The sequence below is a fragment of the Eretmochelys imbricata genome, chromosome 2 (genome assembly GCF_965152235.1).
Source record: "Eretmochelys imbricata isolate rEreImb1 chromosome 2, rEreImb1.hap1, whole genome shotgun sequence".
Taxonomy (NCBI): Eukaryota; Metazoa; Chordata; order Testudines; family Cheloniidae; genus Eretmochelys; species Eretmochelys imbricata.
In genome coordinates this window covers 71,150,021-71,175,158 of record NC_135573.1, presented here as the reverse complement: position 1 = coordinate 71,175,158, position 25,138 = coordinate 71,150,021, and the positions used below count along the sequence as shown (strand labels likewise).

The 25,138-nt window shown below is 42.6% G+C and overlaps 1 protein-coding gene across 1 annotated transcript in view; it reads right to left on the bottom strand.

Annotated features, from left to right (window-relative positions):
- Nucleotides 1–24,392, bottom strand: part of PXDNL (peroxidasin like) — a 270,806-nt gene extending 246,414 nt beyond the window's left edge. Inside the window, exon 1 of the mRNA XM_077808684.1 lies at nt 24,232–24,392. Within this exon, the coding sequence (XP_077664810.1) occupies nt 24,232–24,392 (161 nt within the window). The remainder of the gene's footprint in view (nt 1–24,231) is intronic.
- Nucleotides 24,393–25,138: the final 746 nt, after the last annotated feature.

Genomic DNA, 25,138 nt, shown 5'->3' with positions numbered 1-25,138 from the left:
CAGAGAGCCTTACAGTCTAAACCATAGTTAAACTGGGTTAGTTTATCCTGACCTGGAAGCTTCTGGCTTTGGGAGCAAACTTGTGATTTACACAAAGAGGCACATCCCAGCCCTCCTCCATGGGAATGTTTTAAAGATGACACTGTGGGGCGATCTCCTGAAGTTCTACCCTTAGAGCTTCTCCTGTGGGTATGTTTAGGGGTGAGTGTGATATACACCTAGGTTAGCAACAGGTTGTATATTTGACTTTTTTCTTGCATTGTTTTTATTTTTGCAGCTCTCCTTTCCTTTCTCCCTTTCCCCTCCTCCATCAGTCCAGGCAGACATTCCTGTTCATCTCCAGCTCCACACCAAGGCACAGCTAAAACCTTCTCTTTATTGAGAACGTGTGTCTCTAGTGAAATTATCTGAAAAGTGCATCATTCTTGCACACGTTCCATGACTGCTCACATTCTAAGCATGTTTTTAAGCCATACATTCCTCTATTTATCTTCTTAGACAAGAATTCCTTTATGCCACCCAGAACATTTATGTTGAAGTAAACCCTCTTTGAACAGATGTGTGAATGAATCCCCCATTTTTAAGTCTGTGGCGGCAGTAGCAACAGGTAGTTAAATTCAGCAACTAGGTTAAAGCGCCTACAGCAGGTTCCTAGTTAAATTTAAACTAAACTAAACTCATCAGACAGTAGCTGAAAAGCTTGTCCTGTAGTTCAGTCCCCAGCAACAGAGAAATCATAGTGCATAGCATACATTCCTGCCTCATAGTTTTCTAATGGAAATGCCAACATAAAAAGTGAAGGGAGGTAAACTTAAATCCTGCCATTGTTTGCCACTTAGATACATTTTTCCTTTTGATTTATCAACATAATTACTGTAATTTATTTGAAATATGAGGTGAGGTGGTGAACTCTTCCTCCAAACCTCCTTTTTAAAATCTTGGCAGAAGCTTTGGCTCACCCCGTCATTATTAAATATCTAGCATGCCATTTTTGACCAAGAATTTATAGCAAAATTTGTAAAAAAACACAATTTATTCTCCCCATCAATCATAGAGAAGTACCTTTGGGTACATATTTAATACCAGGTAACAAAGTACAGTATATATGCAAAAATATATATTTATTTTATGCTGGTAAGAGGATTTCACTCTACAGGAAAAAATTTAAGTTTTTCCTTTCTTTTTAGGGGTCAAAGTGGCAATATTTTCTGGATTAAAAGGAACATTTTACATCTGTCTCTCTTTCTCACCTTTTTAAATGTTATATATTATATAAAAATAGCATCAGACTGGAGTTGTATCAAAAGTATTAGCAAGGCTTCTTATCGAACAAAGCACAGTTCCATTTAATCTACAGATGTGGCTATATGCAAAATACAGCAGTGTAATGCTCAGAAGAAACAGTTCACCCACTGCAGAAGAAACCTGGATTCACTGTAAGGCCCCAATCCTGCAAACACTAAAAACATACATGCTTAATTTACGCACAAGACTAGTTCCTATTGGCTGCAGTGGGACGACTGGTGTGAATTAAATTAAGCCCATGAGTCTTTACAGCATCAGGGCCCTACAATTTAAAAATGTGAGAAATATCAGAAATATTTTTCAGATATTTTCCTTTTGTATTTAAATCACTTCACCAATGACAGAGAAAAAATATCTATACACACAGCACTACTCATCATATTTTTCCTATCCCTTGAAGACAGCAATTCCAAGGAGCTCCTCCCACCCCACTTATGGCATGTTGATCACAAATACCTTTCTGGGAACAAGTGGGTTAGCTCAACAAAAGAAAAGGTTAAGGGGTGACTTGATTACAGTCTGTAATCTACATGGGAAACAAATATTTACTAATGGGCTCTTCAACCTAGCAAAGAAAGGTATAACACGATCCAATGGCTGGAAGCTGAAGCTAGACAAATTCAGAATGGAAATAAGATGTAAATTATTTCCAGTGAGGGTAACTAATCATTGGAACAATTTACCAAGGGTTGTGATGGATCCTCCACCACTGACAGCTTTTAAATCAAGATTGGATGTTTTTCTAAAAACGATATGCTCTAGGAATTTTGGGGGGGAAGTTCTATGGCCTGTGTTATACAGAAGATCAGACTAGATCAGGGTTCTCAAACTTCACTGCACTGCAACCCCCTTCTGACAACAAAAATTACTACATGACCCTGGGAAGGGGGCCTGAAGTCCAAGCCCCACCACCCAGAGCAGGGGGTCCAAACCAAAGCTTGAGGGCCCTGAGTCCTGGGGCTCAGACCTTGGCTTCAGCCCCGAGCCCCAGCATGATGTTGCACCCCATAATGCTTTATGGAAATATGCTTATGAATGTATATATGACATAACCGGAATAAGTTTTATGCTACATATAACCTTTACAGAGATATGTTACATGACATGATCTACTGAATATATTCATCCTATTTCTATGCAAGTATCATTTTTGTACTCAAATTTATGAATATTGGCTGCGTACTTGTTTGATTTTAACTAGCCTTAGTAATGCATTTGGTCAGCTTCTTAAGAAAGGAATTTGCATGTTAAGTGCCCAATCAAGAAACACTTAATGGACAAAGGAAGCTTGGAAGACTCCAATCCACATAAGAAGCATACGTTCAAGGTAGCTCATGAACAATGGCTACCACCTGTAAAGTTCTGAGTCACGCATGGACATGTGACTTGCCCATGTGACTCCACAACTCCAGCTTGCAGCTGGATTCTTCATAGGAGAGGAGGGGGTCTCCACCCACAGGAGAAAGTCTATTTAAGCCCCTGAGAGATCCCTCCATTTTGTCTTCAGCGGTCTCAAAAGAGAGCCTCTCCAGCCCCAAAGGATACCTGAAAGAAACTGAAACAAAGGACAGTAACCACAGGGGTGTGAGTGATTGCTGGACCCAGATTAGAAGAGGCTAGTCTGTAAAAAACATATTGGAACATATCTGAGGGTGAAATTTCATCTGTAATCAATCAATTAATCAATCACTTTCTTACTTATTAGGTTTAGACTTGTGTGTTTTATTTTATTTTGCCTGGTAATTCATTTTGTACTGTCTGTTATCACTTGGAACCACTTAAATCCTACTTTTTGTCTTTAATAAAATCCCTTTTTACTTATTAATTAACCCAGGGTATGGTGGGGGCAAACAACTGTGCATCTCTATCAGTGTTATAGAGGGTGAACAATTTATGAGTTTTACCCTGTATAGAGCTTATACAGGGTAAAGGATTTATTTGGGGTTTGGACCCCACTGGGAGCTGGGTACCTGAGTGTTGAGACAGGAACACTTCTTAAGCTGTTTTCAGTTAAGCCTGCAGCTTTTAGGGGACGCGGTTTAGACCTGGGTCTGTGTTTGCAGCAGGCTAGCGTATCTGGCTCAAACAAGGCAAGGTTCTGGAGTCCCAAGCTGGCAGGGAAAATGGGCTCAGATGTAGTCTCAGCACATGAGATAGCAGTCCCAAGGGGGTTTCTGTGATCCAACCTGTCACACCCAGCAAGTCTAACACCAGCCCTGGTGACCCCATTAAACTGAAGTGGCAAACCACTTTGGAGTCCTGACCCACAGTTTGAGAACTGCTGGACTAGATGATCACAATGTCCCCTCTCTGGGCTTGGAATCCATGGATTATGATCAAACAAGATTTTAAACTCTCTTATACAGATTCTCATTATACCAAGATTCATTCCACAGCACCACTGTTTATTTATATTACAAGCATAAGTCTTCAAAAAGTCTATCCTGCCACTTTTATTTTGAAAAGCCATTATTTTTACATTTTTAGAATACATCTTGGTACGCAAGAACATGTACTCCTAAGCATTTGTTATGAACACATGATCACTCCATCATTCTAATGATCAGTGGATTCCAGAAGGTATTTGATGTATTCCATATAGGATTCTGAGCCCAAGCATCGACATCCACATCACCAAAAAGCTTGTATGTGAGATGGGTGGACATGCACTAAACTGCAAGTCTGTGGTATCTTGGCATCCCCAATGTGTTTTGGAAATTTGGACTTGTCACACATTTCTATTGAAATCTCCCAAGTGTGGGGTAAGTAGGAAGTTGCACCCCAATTCGTAGAGATGAAGGCCATAAGGAACTAGCATGATCTTCTAGACTGAACTTCTGCATAACACACACCAAAGAAATTGTTCATATCTTACACGAGCATGTCAGCTATAGGTTTAAGGGAAAATTATTTACACACAGATTGCAACGAACACAGCAGAGAAGTGTGCACGTTTAGTCCTATGGTTAAGTTGTATGGTTGTAGAATCTGGTCAATTCTATTCGCATTTGCTATGATGGTGAAGGATGAAAGAGAGGAACAAAGAGACAGCATCTAGTACAATGGGGCCCTGATCCACAATTTCAGACTCTAAGATCTACTGCAACACAAATAAATGAAGAGCAGCAGCTATCCCAGGGTGATAGCTGGAAGTGGGAATGTTTTATATGCAAAACAGCACCGGGAGGGAGAAAAAGGTTTGGATCCACCCTTTCACTGTAGCTCGTTCTCACAGTGGTGGGCAACCTGTGGCCCGTCAGGGTAATCCGCTGGCGGGCCATGAGACCATTTGTTTACATTTGCAAGGCGGCCCACAGCTCCCACTGGCTGCAGTTCACCGTTCCCAGCCAACGGGAGCTGCAGGAAGTAGTGGCCAACACGTCCCTGCAGCCCGCACCGCTTCCCATTGGCTGGAAATGGTGAACCACAGCCACTGGGAGCTGCGGGCGGCTGTGCCAATGTAAACAAACTGTCTCGTGGCCCACCAGTGGATTACCCTGACGGGCCATTTGCAGCCTGCAGGTTGCCCACCACTGCAAGTCTAGTACCTTCCAAAAGATAAAGTTGAGCTGTGGATTCATCTGTTACTCTGTCAAGAGTTAACAAATAAACAAAATCAACATTTTAAAGTGTGATTACCAAATGCAGACAAAGAAAAGTTAGCTAATAAATTCGAGAGAGACCATGTTCTCTCTCTAACACATTCGGTTTTTCCCTAAGAGATAGCCTTTTGGGCCATGCTGCAAGAGCTCATTCGTACTGTAATTGATATTATCACATAAGGCAGTGCATGTACCATGTCAAAGCAGAAGGTGAGGAAAAAATATAATTAGTAATTTTATCTTCCTTTAGTTTTCTCTCTACTTGGATGCACTTAGTTAGAATGTGCTTAGTAATTTGATGGGAGGGTGGAGTTTTCCCAGTCAAGTGGAACATTATTAATGCAAATGTAGAAGAGTGCCTGTCACTTTCTGACATCTATTATAACTGAGAGCCATCAGCTGGGTTTACATGTTGAAAGTCAGTTCTCAATAGGGTGCTGTATTTCTTTCTGCTGTTGCTGTGCAATAAAGTAATATCTATTGATCATCAACTGGAACTGTAGTAGGTCAATAGTGACTTCAACTGCTGATGCAAGTTCTTCTGTGACTTTGTACACCAAATATATTTACATTGCTGTGGTTGGGTGGGTGGAGGGGAAGCCAGTGGCTTGGGTTTATTAGGAGAGCTTTGTGAATATCCGACTTTTCAGTGCAGTGACTGAACCAAAAAGAACCAAAGACTGTTTACCATTTCTGTTCAAAGAATGGGTGATCTAATCTAATGGGTGAACCAAAAATTGGGAAAAAAAAGTTTGGGGTTAAACAAAATGTTTCATTCAACCTGTTCAACATTTGTTTGTTTTTGTTTATCTTTTTAAAACAAAATAGAAGTAAAATGTATCACAAAAAATAAAAAGCATAATGGTCAAGAAATTTTTCCCAGCACAATCTATTAGAGAAAGAACTGTTCTACCCCAAAGGTGGTTTAATAGCAAATAATTTAAAATTATTTTAAAACATAAAAATAAAACCATCACATAATACAGGATATACATGTGGCATGCAAACACACTAAATGCAAGGAGAAAACAAGATATTTTCCTATAAAAGACACTTAGTTCTAAAAGTTTACAGAGATTACAAAGACCCATTCTCAAAGTCCCTTGACACACTGTACAGCCCCTACATACTCCAGACATACACACCAGATTAAAGAGTTGATGATGACTTATTGAAAATATAAGTAAAAATCCTATTTAGAAAGTATGCTATTTTGCATAGCCAATATTTTCTGTATTTCACCCCCATTCTGTTTCACTACAATGTAAAATGTTCAAAATCCAAGCAATCCTGCATCTGAATCTCCAATTGAAAATTCTAAATTATATACAGAAGTAGAATATAGCTCTGGCTCTCTGACCATTGTCAAATGACGGGGACAAGAGTAGGTGACTGCACTCTTAAGTAGCACTGCACACATTCATCAGTAATGCAGTTTTTCATCTTGTGTTAGTATGACAAAATGGAAAGCACTGGATTTAATCCATGTTTTTGGCAGATATGTAAAATATATGGTGGTGTCTATAGGATGAAGTAATACCCAATGGCATGTCAAACCCCTGGCAAGAGCTCTCTAACGAGATGTGCCAATGATCTGGCTGCAAACTTTGCAGTGTCCAGAGGCCCCCAGGATACCCCCTGCATGGCACGCCATTCTCTGTCAGGGAGGATATGAATTTTTCTCCCTCACCTTCCCTGTACTAATGAGGTGGTCCTGGTCACCCCAAACCTGAGTCCCTGCAGGGTGACCAGGACCACCTCTGTCAGACCCCTTTTGGAGGTAATCTCCAACCCCTGAAACAATTTTAAATTAGCCTGCAACACTTTGAAAAGCTGCTGACCTCCTAAGTAGCCTAAGGACCTCCCCTGAGCACTGTGGCTAACTCCATTGCCCCACATGTTGCAGTAGCTCCAGCCCTGGCTGGGGGGATAAGTGCTGCTCCCCCACATGTTGCTTATTTTCCCAGTAGGCAATTCCCCCATGTCATGCCAGTCTCCCCTCTAGATCCCCAACTGCAGTGATGGAGGAAAAGGGGTTAAATTCCCATATCCACCATCCTGTCCCCCCACTGCCAGGCTCTCCCCTGTGTGCAGCATCATGCTCTCCCCAGCCATGCCAGTCATGCTTCTCTCCCTTCAACTTGCATGCTTTCAACCACTCCTTGATGTCTTTCCAGTTTGCCCCTGCCAGTAGTTATTGTGCCTTTTGCCATTCTTGTGCTCTTCCTCCTGGGTCCTAGAGATACCTCATCATCCTGGTCTGTCTCTGCGTGGGCTAGAGCGCCCTGTAACCCTTGAATTGCTGCTGCGACACTTCTGCTGTAACAGCATGCACAACTTCAATCAGCTCTTGGCCTGCCTCCCCAATCCTTCATGCTTGTCACCCTGCACCAGTAGGTTTTGCCGCCGCCCCCGCCCCAACATCCCTGTGATTCACATGGGGAAAGTGGTCCCCAGGATGCATCTCCCCAACTTCATCCCCCCATAGTCCATGTACCAACTGAGATCTCGGGGCCCTAGCCCACATGCAGCAGGAGGAGATAAACCCACTCCAGCCATGCTGCCTACAGAAGCCCAGAGGGGATTCCCGCTCCTTCCTTTTCCCCCTCCTGATTGAGCCCCACATGCTGGACATAAGTCAATGTGAACGTGTGTGCACATAAGCGCCCAGACCTACTTGTGTGAACATGACACATACAATTTTATTATGCAGTCTGTTAGATGGCTAACAAACCTGTTTTATATTGCTCTGTTTCCCTCCACCAGGAAGGAAACCAACTATTTTTAAATCTATGTTTCATGTAGAAAGCCAAATATAATGCTCTTATAAAACAGGATAGGAAAAAGATCAAAAGCATCCTGAATTTTACTAGCCTTGCTTATATATTATGTCTTTCTCCCTGTGATGGGGTGTACAAACCTCACACTGGACAACAAGGGGTTAAGGGATTATTTTGGGCTCAGCCAGCCCCATACCACCACACCTGCAGCAAATGCTCCATCTGCTGGAGGAATTAAAAGGCAGGGAGTTAGCTTATTTGGGTAGCAGAGCTGGAGGTGAGTAGACTTGCAGCCCACAGCCAGAGCCAAGACGAGCAAAGCCAAGCCAAGCCAAGCCGAGCCTAAGACTCTGACATAGCTGCCCAAAGGGGATCTCTCTGAGGGAAGGGAGGACCCACCCCAGAAATAACCAGAAAAGGAAGTATCCTGTGGAACTTGGACATTGGTAACCCCCCTTACTTATCATGGTTTGGGTTTCCACACCAGGGAAGAGTGTTGGACTAAGCTGACACGGGGCGGGGGGAGAGGGGGTTGGATGAGAGGAAGAGGCCCAGGGAGGACAGTCTAAGCAGCCTTGGTTGTCAGCCTACTAGTAGCCCAGAGGGCCCTGAGTTGGAGCCCAGTGGAGTGGGAGGGCCCACGCTCCACTCCCCACAATGCCCTCGGCAGTCTGGAGTTGCAGCCGTGACCACTAGGCAATGCTCCCAAGAGAGGATTGTTACACTCCTCAAGATGCTCCCATGCTCTCTGATAGCTGCAATTCCCCACTGGATTCTTGATGCACTCCTCCTGATTCTAAAGGTTAGATCACCCATTCTTTGAACAGAAATGGTAAACAGTCTTAGGTAAGTTTGAACAACAAATGCTGAACACAGCCCAAAGCCTGGAATATATTTACAAATATCTATTTGTCAAACAAGTATTACAAACATGTTAGTCAGTCAAAGGCTTGATCTTTATAGGAAATTTAAGGCTGGATCAACTGAATACATTGTTTGCGTCATATTTCAACCAGCTCTATCCACAATTCTAACTTGAAATGGAGAATAAAGAGCAGAAAAAAAGAACAGATAAACTCTTAATTAAACAGACATTCTACAAGCAGCTGGCTCACTTCATCTGGAGATAACAGATACTGCCACTCCTACCACTACATTTTTAAGGAAGCACTTACATTCTCAGGGTTTCAGCAAACCACCTGGAAGAAATATACAGAGGGCGTTTATCTCTGATTTACACAATCTTGAACATACAGGTTAATATAAAATCAAAGGAGAAAACCATGCAAAGCAAACAAAACATTAAAATCAGGTGCTAGGATTTCAAATAAAGTTGGTGAAACCCATCTGAGAGGATAAATCCTTGCATGGGCTATTAGTGGAGAAATAATAGGAAAACAAAGGTGATAAAAACAGGTTCAACAAATTACAAACTTGCTGTCAAAAGCCATTTGAATTAGTCACATCAGCATGAAACAGGCTTGAGTAAATGTACTACAGAATTTGTAACAGTAGCTTTTCCACTGATCCTAATGATACTACACAGAATTAAACTGTACTGGCATTGTCCGTGTAAATCGGAGCAGTTACAATCTTGAAGATGGTAATACTTCAATCTATTATTAAAAGACTAAAGAACTTCAGCTGCCCAGTGAAATCACAGCAGAATGAAGGCCTTTGTAGATTCCACCAAACTCACAGTACTAGAGCAGGGCCTAGATTGTGTGATCTCAACCAGGTAGTCCAGTTGGGGAAACCCTGCAATTTATTCTCCTGTGGATTGTCTCCCTTACCTTCCCATCTGTGAAGCGGATCTTGTCCTCCTGCAGAATGAACATGGTATTCCACCCCAAGCACTGAGAGTCCTGCGAGATATTCAGGAAGCCAAAGCCATCTGCACACAGGTCCTGACCCTGAGCTAGCTCCTGTGGAAGATACTGCCTGGTACAAGTCAGCTGTTTGGGCAGGGACTTGATGCCAGCAGCCTAAAGGAATGCCCTGGTGCATGGAGGGTGACATGCAGAAACTTACTGCAGTACCAGACTGTATTAAATTTTTGTATGAATTCCCTCCAGTGATTGTTAGGGGGAAGAAGTACATATTCTCAGCCTAACCCTCAACTTGCCACTTATAAGTGTAGTTCCCTAGAGACCCATCATTAAGGATTATGAATTGTAAGAGTGAGAATGATTCTATCAGCTGGTGGTCCAGGCGCTCCCCTAGAATGCAGTAGACCCAAATCCAAGTCCCTGCTCCAGAGAGGACTTATTTTAAAAAGTGGAACAGCTTCAAACAGGAGAGACTGAGAGAGCCCTGCCCCAGAAGCTCTCATACGCACATCAGGCAGAGGGGAATTGAACCTGGGTTTTCCACATCCCAGGAGCATATCAGGATAAAGGTGGCAGCTGTATCATTTCCTCTTCCTCCTCCAGCTGTTCTTTGCAAATCATCTAAGTCCTGCACCCGCCTTAAAAAAATTGGCAAATTTATTTGGCAAGTTCATGAATAATTTTGGTGAATAAGCTACTTGCACAGAAAAAAAAGATTGCCCAGCTCTTCCTAAACACCTTTGAAAATCTTGCCCTTTGGAGCATAAGTCAATGGAACTTGTGCTCCTAAATGACAAGTTCACTTCTGAAAATGGGACTAAGGCTCCTAAGTCTCTTAAGTTTTTGAAAAGGTTATCCAGACTGTCTATCGACATATTATTATAATTCAGAATTACACAAGCCCTTTAAGACTCAAAGAAAGATAGAAGGGTTCAGTGAAATGTCTTTTGCATCCAAGGTGACACTTTTCCCATTTGTTCTTTTCCACCAAGATAATTTAGTAACCTTTTTTTCCCCTCTTTTTATAAAAAGATACTTTTTAAGTTTGAGTATTGCTATGTTATAGCTCTTTTAAAGCTCAGGATTTTCTTGCCAAAAATAACAGTTAAAACTTTTCTAAGCAGTATTAAAACATTTAATAGTAATTTTTTTTGTTGTAGGATTATGGTTAGCCTTTACAAAACTCTTTCAATTATTTTTCAAATATTTGTTTGTCATCAACAAAAAGCTAAACCAATGGTATTTTCCTAATTCGGAAACCTACTGTAAGAATTTCTAGTGTAGATACAGTAGCTACTAGCAGTTTAATACTTGGTCGGTTGTAAACATCAAGATGTTCAATTCTGCAACAATAAAAATGTGGTACTTATTGTTTGAGAATTCCCAAGAGTAGAAGAATGAGAGAAAGTATTCTCTCCCTTTTTGCCTATTCATTCCAAGTCAACCTACTGACAGTAGAGAGTACCTCTACAGCCAGGTAGAGAGGAACTCATAGAAACCGGTTTTCGACATGAAAAAAAGTCTGTGTTGTCATCCTTAATCTAGCAAAATTGAAGTCAGAAAATTGTTACACAACAGACCTGGCTCATCAAGTAACTTGAGACAAAAGGCTCGATTCGGATATCGCATCCATGTAAATCAGGAGTAGTATCACGTATGACAAGGGAGTTACACTGGTGTGAGCAAGGCCAAAAGGAGGAGCAATGTTTTCAATGAGCCAACAAGCTGGATTAGGACACTGACATGCTGAACCACTAGCTCCCAACCCTGTAGTGTTGGGACTGTTAGGGGGGAAGCAATGACTATTCACAACCTGCAAGTCAATGTGCAATTTATAAAGGCAGGTCCCCTAGAGCAGCGCTACTCAAAGTGGTGGTCCAGTCCGCAAGCCATCGGCTGCCGGTCTGCGCGCACGTTGGGGAAAAAAAATTGCCGGTCTTCCACATCAGATAGCTTGAGAAGCACTACCCTAGAGTACTGAAAACAATCTCGAAGACCATTCAAAGAAATATGTCTGTACCACCAATGTGTCTGCTAGTCCCCAACAAGGCAGCATTAGTGAGAAAGCCACTATGGATTCCAGGACATAATTTACAACCATCCCATAATTATGGACATGTGCATCTTTTGAACAAGCAAACATTCTCAGGAGCAGTAAACGGTGTTTTCTTCTGCCGCGCTTGCTCACAGCACAGACATAATTAGTGTCAACTGCAGATTCAAAATTTATTAATCTTTCCTTTTAACTATAGGGATCAATTTAAGTTACTTGATAAAAAGGGAGAAGACAAAAATGAAAACCATTGTTTCATGCTGTCATATAATAATACCACACTGGAATACTGCAATCTGTATTGATTTTATTTAGCTACCAATTCTAAAGGAGCTCTGCTTTCTCTTCGCACCTTTTGATTAAATAAGGGAACTGTCAGGTTATATGAGAGAGAGTATTTGGAGTGGTGTAACAAAAACACTAGATTTCTCACATTGTTTGGGTACTACAGGCAAAGTAAAAAAAAAAAAAAGAAAGGGCTAAGTAAATGTTAAGTGTTCTATTAAAAATGGGTTTATTATTATTATTGGGCTAAGTGTTCCATTCAGCAGCAAAATGAATAAAAAATGGAATTTGAAAATCAACTTATAATCATTCAGGTGTTTTGAATAATTCAATTATTTAGGTGTAAATTGAGGCTGAAGAGAACTGCCATATGGACTGATTTTTCTAATCCTACTCCAGACCACAAATATAATGAGATGATTTAAGTAGGCCAGGAACGACTAATGCTCTTCTGTGTGGTGATGCATTTCGTGAATTAAAAAAAAAAAAAAAAAAAAAAAGTTTGGCTGACTTGATTCTTAACATTTTCACCCAAACTCTTTATTCCAGTGCTGGCCAAAGTGCTGCTGAAGTCACCCATATCAATCATGCTGGATCCTGTAATCTGCATTCCAGTCACAACAGACACTATTTTATGCAAAAATATAAGCATCCCTCTAATGCCTGCCAAGCTGTTCCTTAAATACAGTTTAAATGTACTTTTTCTAGAGGCAAGTGCTCTGCTACAGGGATGCTTTGGCTAGAAGTGTGTGGTACAGCCCAGCATCACTCAGATGCAGCTCTATAAAAAGATATTTCTGTCACTGCTCAAAACTCACTGCAAACATCAGCATGATGCAGCCAAATGTTACATAGTTTGATGGAGATAAGCTCCAAATCCAACAGAGCTGTTCTGCCTGCTGCTCACTAACTTCCACAGAACCAACAGCAGGAGGTGTCAATATTGACATACAAAAGAGCTCTTTTCACCCCAGTCAAAGATTCTTTCGTTCTGCCTACTCTTGAAACTCATCAAGTGAGCACTTTCAAGGATTTGGTTGTTCTCTACCTTCAGATGACTATATCAACTACAACCAAAATCGGACAGTGCATTTGAGCAGGGCTGGCTCTAGGTTTTCTGCCACCTCAAGCAAAATAAAAGGTGGCAGGAATGCCACCCCTGGAATTGTGCAGCCCCAAGCACGTGCTTGCTTTGCTGGTGCCTAGTGCCGGTCCTGCATTTCAGACATTTATTCAGATACTAAAGACTACCAAATTCAATCCATGAGCTCAAGAAGTAAGGCTCTTCAAGGATTTAAGCAAACCTCCATGGAAATCTGTTTCCATTCACCTCCCCTACAAAGCCATGCCTGCCTGGATTTACTACATTCCAAGGGCTTGATTTTAAGAAATTGTGCACAAGCATGATAATCATTCATGCAAATGCTCAGTTAGATACCTAGATGATCATCTGTGCACACAAATCAGAGAATCGTACTACCGGAAGGGACCTCAAGAGATCATCTAGTCCAGTCCCCTGCAGACACACTTTCGGGTGAAACTGTTAAGAGCTGGGCATAATAGGTTTTGTCCAAATTTCTGCATTAGTATAAATACAGTGGTAACAACACAAGGGTTGTGAGATGCACTAGAATCCAGCAAAAGTGGGAAGAATAATTCTTCCAGCAACAGTGAGGTTATAGGGTAGTTGGCTCTGCAAACAGATGAGACACAAGGTGAACTCACAATGAGAAATTCTCCTCCCCTAAATGAAAAATGTTCTACAGCAGCATATTTTGAAAAATGACCTGAAGTTTTTAAGGACAGCCTTGCTTGTAACAGATGTTGATTACAATGGGCCTAAGGCAGGGGTGGGCAAACTACGGCCCACGGGCCGGATCTGGCCCATCAGGACTTCGGAACCAGCCTGCAGGATTGCCACCCCTGTGGGGCTAAGGCGGGCTCCCTGCCTGCCCCAGCCCTGGCCCCGCGCTGCTCCTGAAAGCGGCCGGCACCAGGTCCCTGCAGCCCCTGGGGAAGTGGGAGGGTCCGCACGCTGCCCTCACCTGCAGGCACTGCCCCCCACAGCTCCCATTGGCCAGAAACAGGGAACCATGGCTAATGGGAGCTTCGGGGGAGGTACCCACAAGCGAGGGCAGCTCACGGAGTCCTCTGCCCCCTCTTCCCCACCCCCACGTGGCCGGGGCAAGCAAGGAGCTTGTCTTAGCCCGGCTGTGCGTTGCTGCCACCCTGGAGCCGCTCAAGGTAAGCGACACCAGGCCGGAGCCTGCACCCCAAACCCCTGCCCTGAGCCCCCAACCCCCTGCCACACCCCGAACTCCCTCCTGCACCCTGCACCCCCTGCCCTGAGCCCCCTTGTACACCGAGCACCCCTCCTGTACCCCAACCCCTTGCCCTGAACCCCTTCCTGCACACCGCACCCCCTCCCACATCCCAACCCCCTGCCCAAGCCCTGCGTTCATGGCCCTGCATGCAATTTCCCCATCCAGATGTGGCCCTTGGGCCAAAAAGTTTGCCCACCCCTGTCCTAAGGTGTGCTTCTGTCCTTGTTACTCTATATAAATCAGAGAAACTAAGCAAGATACGTTCTCACCTCTAGCACCCACTTCCTTTGCCTTTGTGTGTGCGCACGTCTTTCTTCTCCAGTCCCACTTTTCTTTGTGAGCATTCCAAGAGATTTCCTTCAAGTTGTACTTACCCTTACAGGTCAAGTTACTAACAAGTACCACAGGACATCAAGGGTTACTCCCGTTAGGAATTCCAGCATACCAGACCATGCTGCACAAACATGCTATTTGCAGTTCCTACAAACAGTTGGAATTTGGAGGCAACCTCCTCCAACATTCTCCTACAAAATGTTTCTATGATCTATGCACATGCTATGCATTGGCTCCAGGACTAATGGAACTCTATTTCAGTAGTCTCAGACTACAGACTGTGAAACTGGGCCATTGTTTAAAGTTTGAATGAGTTATCAGTAGATAATATAATCACAACAACATACACCAGGGACTTTTGCACCAGATCCATTTTGATGATTCCCCAAGGCAAATTTTTCAACTGAAATATGCTATAAAGCAAAAATTGTTCATACTTAGGATTTTCCACTGTCACCCTCCAAAAATTAAATACAAGATTTACAGAAAGATACATTTTCAAAGAGTGTTGACAAAAAATACCTAACTGTTGACAAAAATGCAATGTTTTTGTTAGAAAGCTGAATGCAGATGTACCTCAGTGTTATAGCCATTCTTTCCACTATTTCTACTGACAGTGTAATTCCTGTTAATAGAGAGATTTTTAACGAAAAAATTTATAACACTTAAACACCGATTGAATGTTGTCAAAAATCATTAGGAACAGGATACATATAAGTACTGTAATAAGAGTCTGTTACACAAGAGTGCTGGCAAGAAACTCAGCTTGATTTCCAGCCCTCAGTCACATGACCTGAGTGAGGTCTCCAAATACCAATACCCTTGTCACATGACTGACTTCATTGGTTAGTTACAACTTACCTTTTAATTAAAAAAGCCCAGATGAATAAAAACCCCAAGTGAATATAAAATGTGATACCAATCAAAGAGTGAACATTAATGTGATGTATTCATTATGGTCTCTGAATGCCCATGGTCTTCCGATCACATGAGCACTTCTTGTTCTCAAAGTAATTCCTTCTGCAATAACTTATTGAACTACTAAAGTGGATCTGTCACCTGGAATCTGTGCGCATTTACTAGTCTTGGCGATTTTCATTGTCAGTAACTGAGTTTTAGTTCTCTCAACAAAGGAGCATTGACAATGGCATTCCAGATGTCTTTAGGAAACAGAGTCAGTGTCCTCCACATGTTGTTAGATGCCTTCTGTTAGGCTAATCCTTATGGGAGTGGGGTTCTGACATATAAACACACAAGGACAAAGCAAACCAGACAGCAGTTATCCAGCAGTTTTTGCAGCCAAATGCATTTCTACCCTTGAAAACTTCTTAAGCTGTAAGCAATTCAGGGCAGTGACCATATCTTCCTGTGTATTCATATAGCCACTAGCACAAATGGGCACTGAGCCCTACTAGGGTTTCTGGGCACTACTGTAACATTATATAATATTCCTATGGACATAATCAGAATGAAAATCTATTACACAGTAACCCCCTCTGCAATCATACTTCATGCTAATCTCTGCCACTGGGTTAGTTTACCAGACAAAGAGGCTGATCCATTATATGTGGAACTAAGAATCAGTTTCACAGGGATACATGCACAGAGTATTAAAGAAATCAGAACCTAGGAACTGCCATACCGCATCAGACCCATGTTCCGTCTAATCCAGCGTACTGTCTGCAACAGAGGCCAACATCAGAAGAAGGTACAAGAAGCCATGAAGTAGACAGAGGTGGGACAACCCTAATGGTTGGAAATTGTTTTAACCCTGAAGCACAAGGTTTTATATCTCCTCTAAAAGTTTAACAACTCTGGATATTGATATTTTTTACCCATATAAATAGCCAATCCCTCTTTGAAGTGGGCCCCAACTGTACATGAAGCTTTACTCAGTAACAGAGCAGACATCAAGTGTAAATGGTGAATTCTCTGTAACTTTAAGTCTTTAAATCATGGATTTGAAGGCTTTCAGTAACTCAGCCAGAGGTTCAGAGGTCTATTGCAGGAGTGGGTGGGTGAGGTTCTGTGGCCTGCAATGTGAAGGTTAGGCTAGATGATCATGATGGTCCCTTCTGACCTTGAAGTCTATGGAATACACAGCAAACAGAAGTTTAATTACTAATAAATTCATTAGAACAATGTTTGAAACTAGAATAAGATACATCTTTCAAATCCTAGATATAGAGTAACAGCCGTGTTAGTCTGTATTCGCAAAAAGAAAAGGAGTACTTGTGGCACCTTAGAGACTAACCAATTTATCTGAGCATAAGCTTTCGTGAGCTACAGCTCACTTCATCGGATGCATACTGTGGAAAATACAGATGAAAAAATGCGTGTTTATCACTACAGAAGGTTTTCTCTCCCCCCACCCCACTCTCCTGCTGGTAATAGCTTATCTAAAGTGATGACTCTCCTTACAATGTGTATGATAATCAAGGTGGGCCATTTCCAGCACAAATCCAGGGTTTAACAAGAATGTCTGAGGAACAGTGCGGGGGGGTAGGAATAAACAAGGGGAAATAGGTTACTTTATATAATGACTCAACCATTCCCAGTCTCTATTCAAGCTTAAGTTAATTGTATCCAATTTGCAAATTAATTCCAATTCAGCAGTCTCTCGTTGGAGTCTGTTTTCGAAGTTTTTTTGTTGAAGGATAGTCACTTTGAGATCAGAAATCAAGTGACCAGAGAGATTGAAGTGTTCTCCGACTGGTTTATGAATGTTATAATTCTTGACATCTGATTTGTGTCCATTTATTCTTTTGGTTAGTCTCTAAGGTCCCACGAGTACGCCTTATCTTATTCTAGGTTATTGTTGGTTAGCATGGTAATTGACAGTCACTGAATAATGGTATAAAATGAAAGATATTGTTTAAGTAATTTCCAGTAATCAACATGAAAACAAAATAAAATGCACTTCTCCCTATTAAAAACAATAATTGTTCTCCATTCAAATTCCTGTAACACATCCCCACTGCAAACAAAAATAAGAGAGGGCAGTTAATATACTACATTACAAGTGCAGATAAATGAGACTGTTTAGCTGAAACTAGTTTTCTTTCTATACCAAAAGCACTCTCCTGTGGAGTGTTAAAATTTCACTACCATTCAGCTAGCCTCTGTTTTTATATAGATGAGACATCCGGCTGCACAGTGCATAAGGAAATGTGAGCTTAGACTTTTCACTGTTGTTTCAGCGACATTCCTAAGTATTTTCTCTGCTCTTCACAAACGACCGGCTGCACTTCAGAAGTGTCAGTGGTGCACACTTCATGGGAGCTGCAAGTGCAGCAAACCAGACAACTGTTTTACATGACTCTTCAGACGGACAGTCAGCTTTCACCTCAGGTCAATGAGGGTATTGATCCCAACTGTGGTGTCTTCTTAGAAAAGAAATGGCCAGGCGGAAGAAAGGGGGAGAATGAAATCTTAGATTTCTAAGAGATATGGAGACCTTTGCTATGAACTTTTCCACATAGGGCAGGTTAGGGAGTGGAAATTGGTCTGCTGGACAGTGTTTGGGAACAGGCCTCTACTTTTCTTTGATGCTTTACTTCATCCAGTGTGGGAGCTTTAAGTAACATTTGGAGGAAGAGCCACAGGCTCCACTTAAGAAAGAGGATTGACCGATACACTTAGGGGTTTTAAGATTCAACATTAGCAGGTTTTAATGTGAATATATATTATGTTTAAATGAATGCCCATGTACTAATATTTATAGCTCAGTGTGATTTATTTATAAAATACAAATAAAATTCTGGCAGCTTTTATACGGGACCTATAGGTCCCGACCCTTTTATTCCAGTCTCTATGACAAGTGCACTGCCATCTGTGGCATTAATAGCAATTTACTTTCTCCAAATTCCAGAATCATTTATGATCCAGAAGCGTGTCATTTTTGTTCCATTACATAACAAGTCTGATACAGTAATGCTGAATTTTCATCTAAAATTTTCCTAGTGGAGTAACATATTGCATCCACTAGGAAATAAGAGTTACAGTCATTTCGATCTTGTTTGAGGACCAGATTCCCAAGGCAGAGGGCCAGATTCCCAAGTGGCATAAATCATCATAGCTCCATAGATGCCAACGGTACTAACCCAATCTACACAGCTGAGGAGCTGGCTAACAGAATCGGGAAACGTTAAGTCCCATACCTACAATTTGTTGAGTACAGACAGAACTGTGTACCTGCACAGAATCAATGGGCATGTCTACACTGCAGCTGGGAGTGCACTTCTGGCACGTCTGTCTACTTGAGCTGAGCCAGCATGCTACAAACGGTGCAACAGCCAGCGGCTCAGGCTAGCCCGCAGGGGTCAAGACGGGTTTGTATTCGGGTGGCTAGCCCAACCCGCACCTATGCTAACCTGGCTGAACTACTATTTTAGCACACTAGATCAAACAGAGCTAGCACAACTGTCTACTTGAATTGGGAAGCACACTCCCACCTGCAGTGTGGACGTAACCCATTTGGGCTGCCTATGCAGAGTCAGTTGCAGGATTTAGACCTAAAATATGTATTAGGTCTTCTAGTTCATCTCCACAATAATTAAGGATTTTTCCCTACCATTTTGATCTGTAGTTTTCAGATGTTGTATTATATAGGAACTGAGGAATATCCCTTTAAATTGCTTAGGAACCTTCTAGTGGACCTCTCTGTCTTTTATGGCAGAAGCCATCAGAACCCTAAGACAGGAGCTGTGTATATATGTAGCAAAACCCATAAGTTTGTACAGAAACAGGCTCTGCAATCAAGTGCGCTTACTGAGGAACAGGAATCCTGCATGACATCTCCTATTCCTGGGAGCTTAGGACTAGCCATGGTAAAGTCTTTGTACGTAGCACCATGCATCTGTTTAGCGATATACCCTGTGTAAAGATCTCTATGCATTCATCATTAAATCATCCTTTTCTTGATATGCATTTGACAACCTCACACGCCCCCCAAACCCCAACAAACCCAGAACATAGCCAGTATCGCACCAAATAAATGTGCAGAACTTCATGAGAATACAATAGAGTATATTTAAAGAGGCATATGGTGCCATTTGTTTGGACATCGCGCCTACTGTTATATGGTGCAGGAATTACTGGGCTCAAACCTCCATCCCCAAATCAATATACATAACACTTCTATTTCCCCGCTGGCGCCACCCATACACCTCCACCCTTTACAATGGTCATGCTGATTTTGAGGACGAGGGAAGGAAGTAATATTGGCCAAGGTCATTTCTGCTATATCTTGTATATCAAGTTACAAAGCACAGTACTTTAAAAGCAGAACTAAAAAAATCAGGAAAGGCAATACTGAGCCAGTCTGAGCTTCTAGGCACTTCTCCAACTTAACACTTTTCACAAGAATCCTGTAAAATTCTTATATGACCACCACGGAGGAAGGAAGCTTTCCAGTTCAAGTAACTAAAAAAGACCCAACTAGATAACATCTTTAGCCGTGTCAGGTGGAAAGCATACAGGCATGAAACACAGAGCATTTGAACACCAGACATATTAAGGGAAAATCTTTTTTCGTCCAATGGAACCAATATGTTAGCAGCTGGAATGAGAACTGGCAAACATGAAACATATAATCCTATTTTATTCTTGAGGAAGCAGAAGTTATTCTTCTGAGCTGGAAGAGTTTCTTTTTGGACTGATCGCTATTCTTTTTATGGTTCACTCACCCTCTTCAGGAGGTGCAAGAGCAAGCTGGCAATTGCCACACAAAGCAAACATTTTCAATTAATACATAAGATTGACTTAGTCCAAGCGAGTGACATGAACCTACTAATAAAGTAAGGGAAACGTGAAGTAACAAAAAACTCATAAATAGTCTTAAAAAGCTTCGCCTGAGAGAGCCATGTTAAATGTCTATGTTCAAATTACCTTTACCAACTGCAAGGTGCAGTTGGTAAAGGTAATTTGAACATAGACATTTAACATGGCTCTCTCAGGCGAAGCTTTTTAAGACTATTTATGAACTTTTTCTATGAACATTCACATTTTATATCCAAGACCATGAAACTTACCACAGAATTGCACAATGTATACATATGCCAAGAACTTTAGGACAAAGAGCCCTCAGTTTAACTCAGCCAAGTGATGTCAGATTTTTCATTAGCGATCAGTCTACATAAAAATCTGGCATTACCAGATCTTTTGTCTACAGCCTTTATATTTCCCAATGGCCTGATCCATTTAAAAAACTAGCAGTAAAGAAATTGTATTTACCACAGCTTTAGGCTTATGATGGAATTCATGTTTCCTAAGGGGGTTTAATGGCATTTCATGCATACATAACTTCACTGATATTGCAGATGCTGGCTCGTATCAAACAAGATTTTGAATAAGTGTTGGTATGCGTACGTATTAGCAATACTGGCCTGTGTTTCAATAGTAGTTGCTTGGTATGCTTTGACAGCATATGGTTATAGCTTAAAATAAATAAAGAAAAAGATCGCCAATTAAATGTGCATACAACCTTTCCCAAGTGAGTTCCGTTGATATATTTTCCTCCCAATACTGGGGATCTCCCCACCCCCCTTTAACTAACTAAGCAATTATGTTATTTAGCAAAGCTCCTGTATCATTTTTCGTCTCTTTTCAGATGACCTGCCCATTCCTTCCGAGAACACTTCTCACTATCTAAATGTGGCATGTCAAGGGAGTTCGAGATATTGTTTATACTATGTTGTAATCCTTTGGTATCACTTAATTGGTTTAAATGGCTTTAAAATAAATCTGTCAATCCCAACAGCTTTAACTGAATTTCTAGGTCTATTTAGAGAATTGTCTCCACATCCCTCTATGTAGTTCTTCTTGTGCAAAACAATAATTATTCCTTTATAACAGGCCATGTAGATTAATCACAAGAGAGGACCAAATGCCCTCCTTTAAAAGCTACCTAAGAGCGAGGACGACTAACCATTGGTTGTTTAACCATTGGACCAAGTTACCAAAGGAAGTGGCGAATTTGCCATCTCTTGAAGTCTTCACGGGAAGACTGGATGCCTATCAGGAAGAAATGCTTTAGTCAAACAAAAGTTCTTGAGTTCAATACAGGAGTAACTGGATAAAGTGTTATGACCTGTGATATACGAGAGGTCAGACTAGATGAGCTAATGGTCCTTTATGGTCTTGAACTCTACCTAGTACAGATTGGGCCTTCTCTCCATCACCAGAGTTGTAAACCATCTCAGTGTAGAAGGGGAAGCTTTACAAAGTATTCTTCACAACATATTTCTTCAGCATCCTCTATCACATTTCTAATAAATTGTTCACTCTTATCTCATCCTCACTCAGTTGCACCTGCAGAGTGGCTCTGATCCTGCAAGCAGTTCCTTGTACCCGTGCAGTGTCTCACTGTCTTCTGCACAGAAGTCATACCACAACAAGGAGGCCAAGGACACTGAAGATTGGGGCCTTAGACTATGATCTCTCTGGGGCAGGGACTGTCTTTTTTACTGTCCATTTATGCTAGATTGGTGCCTCCGGCAGTATAAATAATATAAAATATTATACTGCCCACTGACAGTGCTGCTTCAGTAGATATTTAATCTCAAAGGATTACTGCAGAAGACAATTTCTAATCAGAGCTGGTATCAGTTAGGTGTGAGTAGGTGTCACCGTTGGGCATTGCTCTTTCCTTCTTTAGGAAAAGCAAATAAGTGAGCCGAGATGAATTTTCTATTGATCTAATCCGCAGTGAAGAGACTTTAAGAGAGCAAATCATAGTGTCACAGCTGTAAACCTGAATCTTTAGCAACTTCCAGTAACACACAGCAGTCAAGGAGATTAATCCAGTTTTTACAAAAACAAAATCAAATCAAAGTTTGTTCATTCCCTGAAATTTTCAGCCTTAATCTTTTCAACCATTTATTACAACTGCTACTTGGCTCTTAATTTCTCCGTCTCTGACGGAGCTGTAGTCAGCTTTTCATTGTTGTTTTAACAGTTTCAATAGCAATGACGACTAAAGTCTTGATAGGCTAGCAGATGTTTTCTAAAGGGAAAATAATAGCATCTGAAAACAGATCCTCATGTTTCCTGCGCAAAAACTATCGTGGTAGCAGATCATGTTTATCCATGGCAATTGTAATCAGTTAAAATCATAAGCTAGTTCTGGTTTAAAAGAGTTCACAGAGAGGTTTAGGCTTAAAAATGTAATCACTTGCAAACACACACTCTGAAATAACAGCCACCTTGATAATCTCATGCTGCTGTAACTATTAGTCTGTTACTTGATCATTTTCCACTCCAACAATACAAACATTTCCAAACATAAGGAGAGCAAAAATTGGATATGGGAACATTAACGAATGACAGTAAGGGCAATCAAGCTGAAAAACCATTACTGGGTGTGTTAATTTGGTTGGAAAGCAGTGACCTGCCAGTCCTATTTCATGACTAGACAAAAGGGTATCCTGGCCTTGACACAGGGAGGAACTAAACAAAGCCCAACCTTACAAGAGAACATCAGCAGCTGCTTTGCAGTCCTATCTCCAGAGAGATAACCAGGGAGCAAAAACAGTCCAGCAACGTAGCCCTAGCCAACAAAATAGTCAAAGATCCATCTGTTCCAATGCATTTGGTCGTTTCCTGTCATGTCAACACAACTTTAATTATTTTCTTTTATCTCTACCTTTACTCCTGACAGTGGAAAGAGCTCGTTGGAGCTGCTGCAGTTCTCGGCATCAATATTGTCACAAATGAAATTGTTTCCACACAAGTACAAACACTTCTTTTTTCTCTCATCCTTCAAATAATTTACCTCCAATCTAAACTCCTCCAGCCATATAATCACCTCAAACCTCCAATCCTTCCCAGTGGTAAGCCTCTGCAATTAACAATCACCCTCACCCACCCAGGTCAGCCACTGAAATGTATCCATCGCCCACTACCTCAAGTACACACCCAGCCTGATTTCTCCTATTCCCCCCTGGGATCTTTCATCCCAGCCCTATATTCCAGGGGTGCTTCTGGAATAAGTTATCCCCTGAGATCACTCAAACCCACCCCTCCCCAAACACCATCACTGAAGATTCCCCTTATGATGTGCCAGTCATTCTCACTTGGATACCTCACACATCTCCCCTTGGAATATATGAGTCCCCCACCACCACCAGGAGCTCCTCTGATCTGCTGCTCTAGAGATTCCCCCAGGGATATGCCAATGCCCAGTGCTTAATTTGTGCCAAGGGCTGAGCCCAGCACCCCTAGGCTTGGCGGTTCATAGCCCTGGCACCTCTGGGCTTGCCAGGTCAGTTATGAAAGTAAACAAATTGCTTGAGCCCCGGCACCTCTTTCATTACCAATTGAGTGCCACAGTGAGCACTCACTGCCCAAATGTACCCAGCCCTTTTCAGGAATACCCCCCTGAGAAATGCCAGCGCTCACCTTCCCCTTGGGGTATGCCACTGCGCCCAGGATCACTCAACCCCCACCTAGTCACTCTGCTACCAGACTCCTGGGGAATCGTTCAGGGATCCCGGGGCCAGCCACCCCCCCGCCCAGTATGTCTCTAAGGAATCCCCCTGGAAGTGCTCCCCACTGCCCCTGCTCAAATCGCTCCAGCCCCTGGGTCACGCTCTTGTCTTGCAACAACCAAGCTGGGGCGGAGGGAGGTGAAGCGCCCGGCCTGAGAGGCACGAAGTGGACCAGAAGCTGGAAGCTCAGCGAGCGGGAGGGAGGGAGGGAGGGAGGCAGCGTGGTACTCACAGGACCGATGTCTGCTGAGGCACCCTGGGGACGTGATCCAGCATCAAGTGCATGCAGCGGATGGTGGTTTTAAAGCAAAGGCATCGACTGGGGCAGGGCAGGGACGCGCCGCACCGCCCGGCCAGGAACAGGACAGCTAAGGAGAGAAGTTTGGGCTCCATCTCGCCCCAGCCCCAGCCCAGGAGCGTCTGGCAGCTCCCGCCGCCGCCGCACTCAGGAGCCCTTCCAAAGGCCGACGCGGGGCCAATCGGCAATGGCTGGGATCACATTACAGGCGGCAGCGCGCGCCGGGTACCACCAGGGGGCGCCGCCCTGCTAAAGCCTATGCAGCCGGGCTTTTAAAACCTGGTTGGAGAGGGGGGCAGGTGGGGGCCAGACTTCAGAGCCAGATACGGACTGTGTTAATGAGTTTCAGCTGTGGGAAGAGAGATGCCTCACAGCTCAGCTAGTGGAGAAGTTGTTTGCCACAGCGTCAGCTGATCCTTTTAATGAATGAGTGCACTTCCCTGGAATTACTTCATCCAGGCAAGCCCCCTCCCACTGACATGCTAACCAACTGAACTGCCTGGGACTGCACGTTTCCTTTCAATCTTAGCTACCCCACGACAGCACCCGTGCTCGGCACAGGACTTTATGGACCAGGTAAAAAGGCAGGTCCCCCGGGGGTTGCAGCGTCAATCTCTGTTTTGCAAGCGTAGGTCCCAGTGTCTTTGCACGCAGACAGGAACACAGGCTCTTAGAGAGGTGGAGAGAGCCACTGCAATGGAAAATGCTTCTCTAGCCTTGGAAAGTAATGAAAACCATTTGTTTTTTAGAGAAAAACAGATGAACGGGCCAGTATACATTTTGGCCATGTCAGGCTACTTTACTTAATGCAAAGGGAGTCTTGGTAAATGCATTCCACTTT